This window comes from Pecten maximus, chromosome 8, assembly GCF_902652985.1.
Source record: "Pecten maximus chromosome 8, xPecMax1.1, whole genome shotgun sequence".
Classification (NCBI taxonomy): Eukaryota; Metazoa; Mollusca; class Bivalvia; order Pectinida; family Pectinidae; genus Pecten; species Pecten maximus.
In genome coordinates, this window is record NC_047022.1 from 42917999 (window position 1) to 42934721 (window position 16723).

At 33.3% G+C, this 16723-nt stretch overlaps 1 protein-coding gene across 1 annotated transcript; it reads left to right on the forward strand.

Annotated features, from left to right (window-relative positions):
- Positions 1-241: 241 nt before the first annotated feature.
- On the forward strand, positions 242-16251 carry LOC117332344 (delta-like protein 1). The gene is made up of 8 exons (XM_033891229.1): positions 242-369; positions 11417-11556; positions 12158-12272; positions 13367-13531; positions 14248-14358; positions 15113-15223; positions 15706-15789; positions 16235-16251. The coding sequence occupies exons 1-8, from the start codon at positions 291-293 to the stop codon at positions 16249-16251; spliced, it is 822 nt and encodes a 273-aa protein (XP_033747120.1). The 5' UTR covers positions 242-290.
- Positions 16252-16723: the final 472 nt, after the last annotated feature.

Below are 16723 nucleotides of genomic sequence, written 5' to 3' on the forward strand. Positions count from 1 at the left end.
GATCTTTCAATAAAAAAATGAAATATATGGCTCTGCCTCGTTTATAAATAGCATTACCATGAAAAGTGGTCTTTGTGACGTAAAGGTAAAGGTAAATCTATTTGTCCTGATAGCACTTCGCTCCTCTCTCACGAGCCTCACTTGTAGTAGCACCTGAATAAAAACTTTGTTATTGGACAGAATTTGATCTGTATGTAATATAAATAGACGTCCAATCGTAAACGCCTTCCAGTCTACTGTATCCGTTTACGAGTACACACCTATCGTGGCTGTATAGTACAGCGTTCAACATGTCTTCTAAAGGCAAACTGTTGTTTCGCTATTTCAGCCTCATTTTACTTTTGACAGCAGTGGCCGAGTCTTTACAAGGTACGTGATGATATTTTCTGGAATATTTTCTATTTCAAATATTTCCGTTTGTAAAAATTGTGGTTATGTCGATCAGCTGTCTTCCTATGTGCATTTAGGAAACGTAATCGATAATGCATTTCCTTCACATAATGTCATAATTCATTTCTTTTGTCTTGAGACGATGGAAAATAATGTTTACATCAAACTCGAACATGGGATAGAAAAAAGTATAACACTTATCTATTTATCTATCTATTTGTTTATGTATATATTATTGTGATGCTGTACAGCCAATTAAACCTCTGATACTGTTAATAAAGTGTACATGATATGGCACAGTAGACACAATATTAGCACTTTACATTATGTTTTTATAGTTGCTATTAGTTCGGTATCACTCCTTGGTTAGTTGTTTAATTGTTACATGTCTTAAGGCTGTTCAGACTAAGAAGAATACATGCCTTACGGTTTTTTCACGATATCAAATGATTAAACGATAACAACTTGTCAGACACGAAGGCGCCACTGTTTATTTAATATGCTACTTTGTATTTATTTATTTGTATATTTTTTTATATATATTTTTATTCACAATCAGCATGTTAATAGTTTACACTGCTTGCCCTCACACAGGAGGGGACTCATTCACAATTTTGTCCCACAACTTTACATAACTTGGTCATATTATATGGTGTAGCATGCATTTTTCTCAAACGTTAATGATATCATATCATATCACATCATATCAGCATAGTGCCATCTTACATTTATATATACTTTCTCAATCGCACACATAGTTCTACAGTCTAATATTTCAAACGCACTATTTTATGAAATACCATATTACAACATGTTTGTCAAAAATGTTCTTCAATGAATCCTAGACATAAGAAAATTTATTTGAGCACTTTAGTATTGAAATATTCATTTTTAAAGACTGTATGATACTATCTAATATCTTTTGCCTGCTTTCAGTTATGTTTTCAAATTTTATTTTATTTCTAGATGTCCAAATTTGCCATTTTGTAGAAAGAATTATTAGATTAATAGCTAAACAAGAGTTAAAATTTAAATGACGTCCGAGCATAACGTCTCTTTCAGAAATCTTATACACTTGGTGTTGTTGGGAAATACCATTTATTGCTTTATTAATTACTGGTTCTATATAATTCCATATTTCTTTGGAGAGAATGCATCTATAAAATAAATGTTGTTGAGTTTCTAAATGCATGTTACAGAGGTTACATTTTCCATCCGAGAGTCCCATTTTCATTAATTTATAGTTTGTTGATACTATGTTATATAGACATATCCAATGGAATTCTTTGCTTTTTCAGTCTGCAATAGATGTTTGCATTATTTTCCATATTCTTTTTCAATTTAAGAGTTCATTTTCGTATATTGATTCCCATTTTTGTTGTGCTTTAGGTTGATAGTCATCATCTAATAAGATATCTGTCAATAGCTTATTTTTTAAGATCATCTGTTGGTTCTTTAATGTTATTCATATATTTTAGAGTTAGGTTATCTGTTATTGTAAAATTATTGTCATCGGTTGAAGAAGGGTCATTTGTTTTTAGTTCTGTTACACAGTTCTTAGGTATGGAATTTTTTATTCTAGAGAACTCCGATATCCAATTTTCCTTTTGCTGCAGCTTTTGTAACAGTATTTCGGATGAAATAAAGTCAATGTTTGATTCATCTCATATATCCTCAATTCTGATTATACATGATTTAGTCCAATTCCTAAAAAATATGGGATTCCTTTTGAAAACTATTTGATAATTTCCAAAAAGCATTTGTTTTTGGTATATTTATTTATTCAATTGTTATTTGTATATTTATTTATTCAATAATCTATGGATTTAATTTTAAATCTCACAGACACGATTACGTATTAATAGAAAGCTTATATTAGCTAATAATACATGTGCGTAAATCACAGCAAAATAAAATCTAATCTGTATATATAAATAGCATGACTTCTGTAATGGTTCCGTTTCTTGTGGACTTTACATCAAGCGTCTCTTGAAGTGAAACGATACTGTTGAATTCAACTGTTGTGGTTATCAGTTTCAATAATCGATTTTATGTGATGTGGCCATGAACCCAAGATTTGATGAGTCTTTTCAAGTTTTATCATAAAATGTAGTGAAGTTTAATATCAATATGTAGCTACTTACAAGGATAATACTATTATGTTTAACATGTCATTTGACAAATCATACAAAGGGGCAATTTGATTCCTAACGATTTCAACATATTTGTTTTATACCTGTATATTAAATATGTTCGTTATGCCATTTGTTCTGCATTACCTTCATGAAGCCTTTTCCTGATTCAGTCATGAAGATTAGTTCTGATCACCAAGTGCTGTTTTGATTTTAATTTATCTTTATTACGCATTTTATAATATTTCAGAATTTCGTATTTCAAAATTATTTACATGCTAAAGGTTATTATATATGGTTCGTATTAACGTAACTTTGATTGACCAGAAACTTGGTCCCAGGTGAAGTAACGTTCATAATTCATTCTTACTATTTCAAGGAACAATTTTGTTAAATAATGTCCCAACGTTCTCTCCACCTTAGTGAATATAGTCATATAGACACGATAATAATATATTTAACCTACGTCTAGTCACGGTTGGCCTCCCCTTGTCAGGTAACTGTAGCCATAGACACATCTCAACAGAAGAGTATATCATAGATGGATCAACAGACAACCAACAGGAAAAGTAGCTAGTGGAGCGGAATAGTAGGTTATTGAAATAAAAAGGAATGGGAGGTAGTACAGTGTTTTCAAGGGGAAGGAAGAGCAGGAAAAGAAAGGAAGAGTAGACAAGAGAAAGGGCAGTAGGTAAAAGAAAGGAAGAGTAGACAAGAGAAAGGGACAGTAGGTAAAAGGAAGGAAGAGTAGACAAGAGGAAAGGACAGTAGGTAAAAGAAAGGAAGAGTAGACAAGAGAAAGGGACAGTAGGTAAAAGAAAGGAAGAGTAGACAAGAGAAAGGGACAGTAGGTAAAAGGAAGGAAGAGTAGACAAGAGAAAGGGACAGTAGGTAAAATGAAAGGAAGAGTAGACAAGAGGAAGGGACAGTAGGTAAATGAAAGGAAGAGTAGACAAGAGAAAGGGACAGTAGGTAAATGAAAGGAAGAGTAGACAAGAGAAAGGGACAGTAGGTAAATGAAAGGAAGAGTAGACAAGAGAAAGGGACAGTAGGTAAATGAAAGGAAGAGTAGACAAGAGAAAGGGACAGTAGGTAAATGAAAGGAAGAGTAGACAAGAGGAAGGGACAGTAGGTAAATGAAAGGAAGAGTAGACAAGAGGAAGGGACAATAGGTAAAAGAAAGGAAGAGTAGACAAGAGGAAGGGACAGTAGGTAAAAGAAAGGAAGAGTAGAAAAGAGGAAGGGACAGTAGGTAAAATGACGGTAGGTAAGAGAAAGGATGAGTAGGTAATAGAGCAGGCAAAAAAGCAAAAGGCGAGATAAATGGAGATACGACAAGAGAAAAGGAAAGGAAAGGAATAGGGGTAAAGAAGAAAATGATGAATAGCCAAGAGAAAGCTGGTAATACAAAACAAAATTAGGCTAAGAATAAAGCAGATTAGACAGTACTCCTTATGTAGTGACACATCTCTGTATGTAGTGACACATATTCATATATAGTGACACATATAGTGACACATCTCCATATGTAGTGACACATCTCCGTACGTAGTGACACATCTCCATATGTAGTGACATATCTCCTTATGTAGTGACACATCTCCGTATGAGGTGACACATCTCCTTATGTCGTGACACATCTCTGTATGTCGTGACACATATCCTTATGTAGTGACACATCTCCGTATGTAGTGAAACATCTCCGTATGTAGTGAAACATCTCTGTACGTAGTGACATATCTCCATAAATAAAAGTTGCTAATGTTACTGCACTTTATAAAGGAAAAGGTGTAGTTAGTGACCTTAATAATTATAGACCCATAGCGGTCACATCTGTCTTTATTAAAATTTTAGAAAAAATTATTTTTAAATATACATATAATTATATTTCAAGTCATAATATGTTAAGTGAACATCAGTCAGGTTTTCGACCCAATGACTCTACAGTTAACCAGTTAACTGATATATATAATACTATAAGTAGTACGTTAGATCAAGGCAAAGATTTGCGCTGTGTTTTCTGTGATATAAGTAAAGCTTTTGATCGCGTATGGCATTTAGGTCTATTACATAAAATGAAATCTTACGGTATTAAAGGTAAATTATATAATTGGTTTAAGGCTTACTTATCTGACAGAAAGCAAAGGGTAATCTTTGAAGGGTATCAATCTAGCACTAAACCTATATCGGCAGGAGTCCCTCAAGGATTTGTCCTTGGTCCATTTTGGTTTCTTCTTTTCATTAATGATATTACTAATAATATAAACAGCAATATAAAACTCTTTGCTGATGACACCTTTCTATATGTAATAATACAAAATAATAATGATTTAGATACACCTTCTTTACTGCTTAATAATGACTTAGCCTCTATTTCTGACTGGGCACATAGATGGCAAATTCTCTTCAATCGTAATAAACAATAGCTATGAACTTCAGTCGTAGACAAAACATTGATTATCCACATCTTCTGTTTAATAATAATCTAATTGCACAAAATGAATCTCATAACCACTTAGGGCTTACCTTTAATAGTAAAGGAACATGGGCGGACCATATTTCTTATGTGTATCAAAAAGCTAACTCTAGATTAAGTTTACTTCGTGTATTAAAAAATTAGTTGATAGGAAAACCTTGAAAACTTTATATACTTCATACATAAGACCAATATTAGAATATGTTGATGTAGTTTGGGACAATTGCACTCAAACCGAATCTGATCTTCTTGAATCTATTCAACTAGAAGCCATGCGTATAATAACAGGTCTCAGAAGAGGTACTTCTCACCATATCTTATATAATGAAACTCAACTAGAACCTTTAAGTAAAAGAAGACAGAAACATAAACTTGTATTAATGTTCAAAATTATTAATAACTATACTCCACTGTATCTCTCTAATATTATACAACCATATTTAAATGTAAACAATATATACACTTTCAGAAATAACAGAGTATTCAATATACCACAGTCACGAACTAATAGCTACATGAAAAGTTTTTTTCCTTCAACTATGACTATGTGGAATTCACTTGATACTTCCATTAGAGACTCTATTACAATTTCTTCTTTTAAATGTAAGTTAAAAACTACTAAGGATATAACTATTTCTGAACTTTTCATTAATTCTGCTCCCAGACAACTCAACATAATTTTATGCCAGCTTAGAAATTTTAAAAGTGACCTTAATTATGATAAACATTTTGATCACCTGATTGATAACCCATCCTGTGTATGTGGTGCTCCTAGTGAAGATTTAGTGCATTTTTTCTTTCAATGTCCAATGTATTCGAATTCTAGGCACCATATTCTATCCATCTACAACTTGTTAGGTTATATAAATCTTAAATGCCTAGTGTGTGGCATCATTAATGCTCCTGATCATTTAAATATCTCTTCTATATCATGTAAACTTATATATTAAATCCTCTAAACGTTTTTCTGTGTATAAATAAGAAACTATATGTAATATTGTCTTTAGTAGTAATACAATTATATAAGACTTACACTGCACATTTACTCAACAATTATTGCAAGTTTGTTATGTTAAATACTCATCCTTATAACATTCTAGTATGAAAGTATGAATGAATGTGTGTGAGTGAGTTATTGTTGTTTATTACATTACATATAACTTTTCATTTTAGGCTTGGTGGAAATATGTTGTGTCTTCACTTTATCAAATAATAGTTTTGTTTTCCTACTAAGTAATTTTGAATAGCAGTTATCTCTATAATTATAACACCTAATCTATTTGATTTCATGATGAACATATAATTCCTTACATTAATCCCTTTTGAATAAGATACTACAGTATACATATAATGTCATGATATATAATTTCTGTAGAAATAATAAAGTGAAACATATCATCTTTCTACCAAGGCTAACCGGAAGTAATAGAAGAAGACTGATATAGGCATTTCGCCTGTTGTCTTATTCTTTTGACAATACTTTGTATTTATTTATATTTGTATTGTTAATAAAATATTTCTGAAATGAAATCTCCATATGTAGTGACATATCTTCGTATATATTGACACATCTTCGTATGTAGTTACAAATCTCCGTATGTAGTGACATATCTCCGTATGTAGTGAAACATCTTCGTACATGTATGTAGTGACACATCTCCGTATGTAGTGACACATCTCTGTATGTAGTGACATATCTTCGTATATATTGACACATCTTCGTATGTAGTTACACATATCCGTATGTACTGACACATCTCCGTATGTACTGACACATCTTCGTATGTAGTGACACATCTCCGAATGTAGTGACATATCTCCTTATGTAGTGACACATCTCCTTATGTAGTGAAACATCTCCGTATGTAGTGAAACATCTCCGTATGTAGTGACACATCTTCTTATGTAGTGACACATCTCCGTATGTAGTGACATATCTTCGTATATATTGACACCTCTTCGTATGTAGTGAATTATCTCCGTATGTAGTGAATTATCTCCGTATGTAGTGAATTATCTCCGAATGTAGTGAATTATCTCCGTGTGTAGTGAATTATCTCCGAATGTAGTGAATTATCTCCGTATGTAGTGAAACATCTCCGTATGTAGTGACACATCTCCTTATGTAGTGACACATCTCCTTATGTAGTGACACATCTCTGTATGTAGTGACATATCTTCGTATATATTGACACATCTTCGTATGTAGTTACACATATCCGTATGTACTGACACATCTCCGTATGTACTGAAACATCTTCGTATGTAGTGACACATCTCTGTATGTAGTGACACATCTCCTTATGTAGTGACACATCTCCTTATGTAGTGACACATCTCTGTATGTAGTGACACATCTCCGTATGTAGTGACACATCTCCTTATGTAGTGACACATCTCCTTATGTAGTGACACATCTCCTTATGTAGTGACACATCTTCTTATGTAGTAACACATCTCCGTATGTAGTGACATATCTTCGTATATATTGACACATCTTTGTATTTCGTTACACTTATCCGTATGTTGTGAAGCATCTCCGTATGTAATGAAACATCTTCGTATGTAGTAACACATCTCCGAACGTAGTGACACATCTCCTTATGTAATGACACATCTCCTTATGTAGTGACACAACTCCTTATGTAGTGACACATCTCCTTATGTAATGACACATCTCCTTATGTAGTGACACATCTCCTTATGTAATGACACATCTCCGTATGTAGTGCCATATCTCCTTATGTAGTGATACATCTCCTTATGTAGTGACACATCTCCGTATGTAGTGACACATCTCCTTATGTAGTATCATATCTCCTTATGTAATGACACATCTCCTTATGTAGTGACATATCTCCTTATGTAATGACACATCTCCTTATGTAGTGACACATCTCCTTATGTAGTGACACATCTCCTTATGTAGTGACATATCTCCTTATGTAGTGACATATCTCCTTATGTAGTGACACATCTCCGTATGTAGTGACACATCTCCGTATGTAGTGACACATCTCCTTATGTAGTGATACATCTCCTTATGTAGTGACACATCTCCGTATGTAGTGACACATCTCCTTATGTAGTGACATATCTCCTTATGTAATGACTCATCTCCGTATGTAGTGCCATATCTCCTTATGTAGTGATACATCTCCTTATGTAGTGACATATCTCCTTATGTAATGACACATCTCCTTATGTAGTGCCATATCTCCTTATGTAGTGATACATCTCCTTATGTAGTGACATATCTCCTTATGTAATGACACATCTCCTTATGTAGTGATACATCTCCTTATGTAGTGACATATCTCCTTATGTAGTGACACATCTCCTTATGTAGGGACACAATTCCGTACGTAGTGACTCATATCCGTATGTAGTGCCACATCTTACTGCATTCATTAACTCTCTTGAACTTACTTGGATCAGAAGACTCTATCAAACTAGTGCAAAATGACAGGCTATACTTAAGACTTATATAAACACTGATCTTCTTTCAAATTGTAGTTCTGAATATATTAAAACATGTGAAAATGAGTATAAAAATAAATTCTGGTGTAAGGCATTCTACTTACTAAGTTAAAAAAAAAACATGATAACATCCTTCAGGAAAACATACTGAAATCGCCCATCTGGTATAACAGTAAAATCAAGATAGGTGGGAAAGTTATGAAATGATATAGTAAAGGAGGTTGACACAGATTGGTGTTATACATATGAAGAGTATGAAGAATTTATTGAAAAATACCAAGTAAATACAATGTGTTTACAGTAACAAGGTCTTGTATCTGCTACTAAAGAATGCATTACTTCATCTAATGCACACAGAAAAGAAGTTGCCTATCTTACATTCCTTTCAATTTGCTTTTTTTTTCTTAGAGACAGGAAAGGGTAAAAAAATTACAACTCTATAATCGAATCAGACACTATACCATCTGACCCTAGAAAATGGATTACCGTCTTCAACAACATAGACAACCAGATGTGGGGTAAAATATATAAAATGCCTTTCTGTGATACAACAAATACAAAATTACAGTGGTTTCAGTTCAGAGTAATTCACCATATCCTAACAACAAACTCACTTCTTTTTAAAATTGGATTAGTTGTCTCCCCTCTATGTATACTATTCAACCCTGAGCCAGAAACAATAACTCATATATTATGGGAATGTGAGGAAGTGCAAATTTTACTTTTTTGACACATTATTGGAAGCTCTTTTATTTCCTTTCTCAGTAAACAAAATATCTTTTCTATTTGGCCTTCTACATCAGAATTTCCTTCCTAGTAATAGAGTGGATAATGAAATCATAATTATCATAAAATTTTCAATAAAAGATAATCATATGATTCAAAAATCCATTGCCATTGGCAAAGATGAAAAAACTAAACTTAAATTTGAAAACGAATGGAGAAAATGGGAAAAACTAATTAAGTTATAAATGCTTAATTCATCTGATATAATTATTGTTTTTTATGCTTCTATGTATTATTCATTGATTGGTACTTGGGCATATAGTAATTTTTTTTTTTTTTTTTTTTTATGCTTCTATGTATTTACTCATTTATTTTCTCAGCCTGAGCCCTTCAAAAAGTCGAAATGTTATCTTTATAATATTGTTCTATAATGTGAAATACAATGTATACATAAACATCTATTTGAGTGAGTGTTTGTTTAGTACTGTTCCTCCATCTCCATCTCGCCCCAATCTACCCTGTTTCTTTTTCCCCATTTCTCTATGCTGTTTTTTGTCTTGCTATTCGTTATTTTTCCATGGCAATTATCAACTCCAATTCCTTTTCTCTATAAATGCAATACAATGTACTTATTGTTTTTTTTAATCTGCATTTAATCTTCTATAAAACTTTTTGCTACTTAATTAATTTCCTTATTTTAATTCTTTACTGATTTCTGATTACTTCTCACTTATTATGATCCATAGATAGTAGACATGTGTTTTGTTCGTTTGTCCTCTCTCTCTCTCTCTCTCTCTCTCTCTCTCTCTCTCTCTCTCTCTCTCTCTCTCTCTCTCATGATGTAGTATTATATACTTGTGGTATATACATGGAAATATAAATATGCCCATAGCAGAGGTTTTCCTAGTGTGCTATGCGTCTGTGTGCTTAATAAGGTATGAAAACTTTGAGATGTATGTTCTATGTGTGTTTTTAGATTGTTACAATGTAGATCCGACATATGTTTGTTTATGTATGTGTGTGTGAGTATACAATTAAGATACACGTATATATATTTCATACTGGATATGTGTACATGTATATGAGCATATCATAGGATGTTTGTAAAGGCGAGTATGTAAATGAGATATTTGTTTATATACGATTGTGTGAGCATACAAGTGAGATATTTATTTCTCATACATGATGTGTGTACATGTTTCGATTATGGTTATAAAATAAGAAATGTGTCATAGGATGTGCATGGTACATATATGCAAATTATATAACTGGGATACTGCAGTTTCTCATATTGCAGTTTCTCGCTCAAGTTTGTGGCCTTTTTGTAAGTATAATTTTTACACAACCCTTTATGCGAATAGTTTTTTTTTATATTCAGTTCACATGTGTGCTACACTGGGGAAATTACAGCTTAAACACGATAGTATAATTGTTCTTATGTGCAACATAAAGGAATTTATACTATCTGTTTATGGTTTATTATATTATTGTTGGAATATATAATTGTTGTATTATATTATTGATCCGGAATTGATATTTCCGGATTTGTTGTCTTATCCTTGCCGTATTTTAGTTCGGCTGTCCATAGGATCACGTGACTTCATTGTTTATGTTCACTGGCGGAGACAAAAATTTTCAACTTTCCCTCCTCCATCCCTCTTACCTCCTATGAATTATGTTGTAGAGCATGTTGTGGCGTTTTTTAAGTATAATTTTTACCCAACCTTTTATGCGAATAGTTTTTTTATATTGTTGTTGATTTATCTAATGGCATTTAATAAATGCTCAATTTTCGACAATATTGGTTCTTGCGTTTTTTGTTAACATAAAACATAGCAGAGTTCACATGTGTGCTACACTGGGGAAATTATAGCTTAAACACGATAATATAAATCTGTGTTAATTTCATCTAGTGTTTCTGTATAAAGCAAACAAGTCTTATAAATAGGGTTTTGTGTATATATGTGCGAGTATGTAAAGGATGTACTTTGCATTGACAAAAAACTTGAATAAAAAGATCATTAAAAACAAAAACAAAAACAAAAAACAAAAAACAAAAACACACCTAAAACAGAATCCTTCGTTGATATATTGCCCCCCACCCCCCGTTTTTTTTTTTTTTTTTTTTTTTTTTTTGTTCATTTCAGTAAACGAGCTAATCAATTGTCATTGTGCTGAATAGTATTTAATGTCTAATACGTTCTTTTATAAGGTCAAGCTCCTACCATCTCAAGAAAAACAGCCAACTCATTTCTGGATCCTTGGAAATACCCCGACCTGGCAGACGAATGCGCCATAGAATGCTATTGGGAGGAAGTTGCTGAAGTAGTAGGAAGATCGAGTAGCAGAGTCGTACGTTATTATTAGGAATAAAATACATTTATTTGAGAGAGGCATGTTGCAGTTATACTGAAATATAACTTTGTGGAAGAAAAAGCCAGTTATTACTAATTAGATGTGAATATGCTACAATTGTACCTTAATTAAGAATGAATAATCAACACTAGTCTGTAGGTCATATTGAATTTACGTATTCCCGATCACTCCCGTCGTCTTTTCAATTAAGTAATATTGATTAGCTAGTAGTTCTTTACGTGACGTTTTCATTATTTTTTCGTTATTGTGTAACGTCCTAGTTACATAATTGGCAGTGTTTCTTGCTATTTGACGTGTTGGTGCTTCTTGCTATGCCTGGTGATTTCGTTGCCACCGTCTTGATTTTCATATGCAACGTCAATATATTGTGTCATACTTTTCCCTTCTGTTGTTTTTACCGTTTGCTTTTTTGCATACAAGTTAAACTTATCTCGTGCATAACACGTATGATGTAACAACGTATTAAAACATATTCCGGTGAGCGAAGTTAAGATTTCCGGTAAAGTGATAGATGAAACGATAGAGAATATTGAATGGTTTCACGTTAAGTATATTTTTGTTCATTATTGCTTTGAAGAAAGATTTCATGCGTCAGCTTATTTGCACTATGAGTACAACCTGTCCAAACGGCCAATACTGTGACGTAAAAGGGAGCTTTAGTCATATCAACCGTCTGCAGGCCACGTGTAATGGTACGTATTACATACTACAGCCATGATTGTAAGATAGTTGTCTGATGTATACATTGTACTGTAGTATAGCCATGATTGTAAGATAGTTGTCTGATGTATACATTGTACTGTAGTACAGCCATGATTGTAAGATAGTTGTCTGATGTATACATTGTACTGTAGTACAGCCATGATTGTAAGATAGTTGTCTGATGTATACATTGTACTGTAGTACAGCCATGATTGTAAGATAGTTGTCTGATGTATACATTGTACTGTAGTACAGCCATGATTGTAAGATAGTTGTCTGATGTATACATTGTACTGTAGTACAGCCATGATTGTAAGATAGTTGTCTGATGTATACATTGTACTGTAGTACAGCCATGATTGTAAGATAGTTGTCTGATGTATACATTGTACTGTAGTACAGCCATGATTGTAAGATAGTTGTCTGATGTATACATTGTACTGTAGTACAGCCATGATTGTAAGATAGTTGTCTGATGTATACATTGTACTGTAGTACAGCCATGATTGTAAGATAGTTGTCTGATGTATACATTGTACTTTAGTACAGCCATGATTGTAAGATAGTTGTCGGATGTATACATTGTACTGTAGTACAGCCATGATTGTAAGATAGTTGTCTGAGGTATACATTGTACTGTAGTACAGCAATGATTGTAAGATATTTGTCTGATGTATACATTGTACTGTAGTACAGCCATGGTTGTAAGATATTTGTCTGATGTATACATTGTACTGTAGTACAGCCATGGTTGTAAGATAGTTGTCTGATGTATACATTGTACTGTAGTACAGCAATGATTGTAAGATAGTTGTCTGATGTATACATTATACCGTAGTACAGCCATGATTGTAATTAGTTGTCTGATGTATACATTGTACTGTAGAACAGCTATACATTGTACTGTAGTACAGCCATGATCCATATCAGAATAAAAGTCAAAACGGCCATTGTTTCAACTATGATAATCAAACGCCAAGTATTGTTCTTGATAGCATATGAAGATAATATAATTTGTCGTGAAACTTTTTAAAAAGGTTTTAATTTTTGTGCTTTCATTATATTTTTGTGCTTTCATTATTAGCTCATGGTGGATGGGGCAGCTGGGGAAGTTGGGGTGAATGCTCTGAGATTTGTGAACTGGGAACAAAAGTGAGGATACGGGAGTGCAATAACCCCATCCCATTGGGACAAGGATCCTTCTGTAGAGGCTCGAAAACGGATGAGACGTCATGTCGACCATGTGATTGTGAGTATACCGGCCATTATCGCCGCCATTTGTTGAGAACAAAATGGAATAAGATAAGGATAACATTAAATACTGCCTTTAATGTGTGTGTATTGTACATCTCTTTGTCTATAATATTCAGTTTTATTTCTCGTTCTGCAAACAGGGTTTTTTCGAATTATTATGCATTACTGTATTCGCACATATCATATCTATTCCTCACCTAACCTGCTTCCATCTCATTAACAGAAAAGAAAATACATGTGCTCACGATAACCTGTGTCGCCTGAATGACATGTGTTAGTTACATGTATACCTACGCCCATTTCCACGTGCAAATACCGAAAGTGCCACCTATGGGTGTATTTCATACCAATGAATATTAAATATACAGTTGTATAATTGCTTAATATAACACATGTGTGGTGTGCGCACGATGTGAGCGTTTTTCATAGCTGTCGTTGTTGTGAATTGATAAAGAATAATGTCAGAATATTTCGACCATTTTCACAACACAAATTAAGAATCAATACTTCCAAAGGATTTCATTTCTCAAACTCAAATCTCTTCTTGTCTTCCTATCTTTGATCAGTAGAGATCAGACTACAGTAATATCAATGTATTAACATAGTCAATGTATATCAATAAAGTTTTCATTGATATTGTTAATCGGGATGTTTATCCTTTATGTCTAAATGTATATAGTATACCTATTATTCCTTGATCGCATTGACAAGTTGACAAATGCCTATCAAATCCCTGTTTGAACGGAGGCACGTGTATCCGGATAGAGTCAAACTTCATATGTGAATGTACCAATGAATACCAGGGAGCCACCTGTCAGGATCGTAAGTTTTATAAAATACTTCTATCTGACTATTCCAATGGATTTTGTTTGGCATCTATATACAATTGTTCTTCGATAAGACCGCCATGATTCTTTCAGATTATTGCATTTTCACTACAACATAACTACATTTTTTAATTGTCGTCGTGTAACTGGTGCCAATAGTACGTCAATGTCAATTGTCGTATCAGTAATTGTGTTTTTAGAATTCAATATTTTATATACCCGCCCAGTTAACTCTATGAAATAGTACGTCAATGTCAATTGTCGTATCAGAAATTGTGTTTTTAGTATTCAATATTCTATATATCTGCCCAGTTAACTCTATGAAATAGTACATTTTGTATGTACTTCAATGTCAATTGTCGTATCATAAATTGTGTTTTTAGTATTCAATATTCTATATATCCGCCCAGTTAACTCTATGAAATAGTACGTCAATGTCAATTGTCGTATCAGATATTGTGATTTTAGAATTCAATATTCTATATACCCGCCCAGTTAACTCTATGAAATAGTACGTCAATGTCAATTGTCGTATCAGAAATTGTGTTTTTAGAATTCAATATTCTATATACCCGCCCAGTTAACTCTATGAAATAGTACGTCAATGTCAATTGTCGTATCAGAAATTGTGTTTTTAGAATTCAATATTCTATATACCCGCCCAGTTAACTCTATGAAATAGTACGTCAATGTCAATTGACAGTATAGTGATGTCTACCTAAATAAGAAACAAATCATTCATACAACAGGAAGTCCATGCCACGGCCGGCCTTGTGAGAATGGAGCCATATGTCGATACAATGAGACTACCTTCACATGCCCGTGTACATCCGGGTACTACGGCAATCACTGTGAACATGGTAAGTACAAGACCAGTAGCTAGGTTAATCAGTTATCAAAGTTTTCCATATACAATATACTTCCACGATGTGTCTACCTTTATTGGGATAGCTCCACTGGTTCAGAAGAATCAGATTATTTCATTTTATCTAAAGATTATTGAATTTCCAAAATATAAGATAAGATTTTGGTATTGGATTATTACACCTTTCCTTCCATATCCATTGTTTTTGCTTTCAGTTCATTTCCATTGTCCTAACTTTCTATATTTCCTTTAAATATTTTGACACCAAGTATAAGTGGTGACTCTAAGACCTACAGAACAATAGTACGATGTGACTTTTAAAGCCTTCTTTGAATTAATTACTTTCCAGTGTTCTGTACATATGACATCCGTCTCGGGGATTCAATTATTTCTATATTTCATAGAAAACATTTAAGAGTCCCGTATTTATCGTTAACATATTGATGTATATAATGTACGTATGTTTTAATTCAACAGTTGACAGATGCATGTCCAATCCCTGTTTGAACGGTTGCACGTGTACCCCGATTAGGTCAACATTCATCTGTACCTGTCAACAAGGTAAGTTATCTATCTTATATATCTAGATTCTATTTACATGTACAACCAATTTCTGTTTTTTTCTTATTTCACCTTTAAATTGATGCGTGATCCATATTTAAATGACGATATACAGAATTATTATATTTTTATCTCGGACACTTAGCTATCATTTTGAAAGTACAGTACGAGAATGGTTCCCATTGTTAAATTGATGTCACACAGCATTTTATTTTTATTTGATAATTGTTACGTCATTAATGATTGATATCAGCAGTTTACACTCAGATGTCCGAGGTCCAGCTACACCATTGTATAATGTTAGAAACATTTATATCATGGAAATTGACATTCTTTGTGATAATTATGATAATTGTAAATAATAAAAACAACAAACGCTCTTTGTATTGGTGTTTATCAAAACTATATGTAATGTGTTTGAATTATGTTATACTTACACCACTAGGAGTTTCTAATATTTAATTCTTTTAAAAAAGATCACGTGAACGCCTACAATATTACTTAATTCATACGGTCCTTGAACGAGATATCCAGAATTGCCTTCCCGTCGACCTCACATTCGAATGTCACCCCTCGCATGTAACTTAGTTCGGAAGTCCGCGTTCTGTTTCAACCAGTGATGGCAGAGAAAACTTCACGAAGCAGGTGTCGTTTGAATAATAAAACAAAAAATTCGACTGGCTGTAATAAGACATTCTGGAGCAGTAGATACGTTTGACAGATCAATTCGGAACTAAGATCCCCCACGGTAAAGTATCTGGTATTGTGTAGATGCGAACAGGTGAGTGTTTTACTGGTATGCCAGAGGTCGATAGTGCAACTGAATTGTTAAAACACTTTGGGGGATGGTGGCCTAAACAATATGTACCTGATATAGTGTATGGAAAATTCAACGTGTTCAGAGTCGGGGGGGGGGGGGGGGGGGGGACGAAAG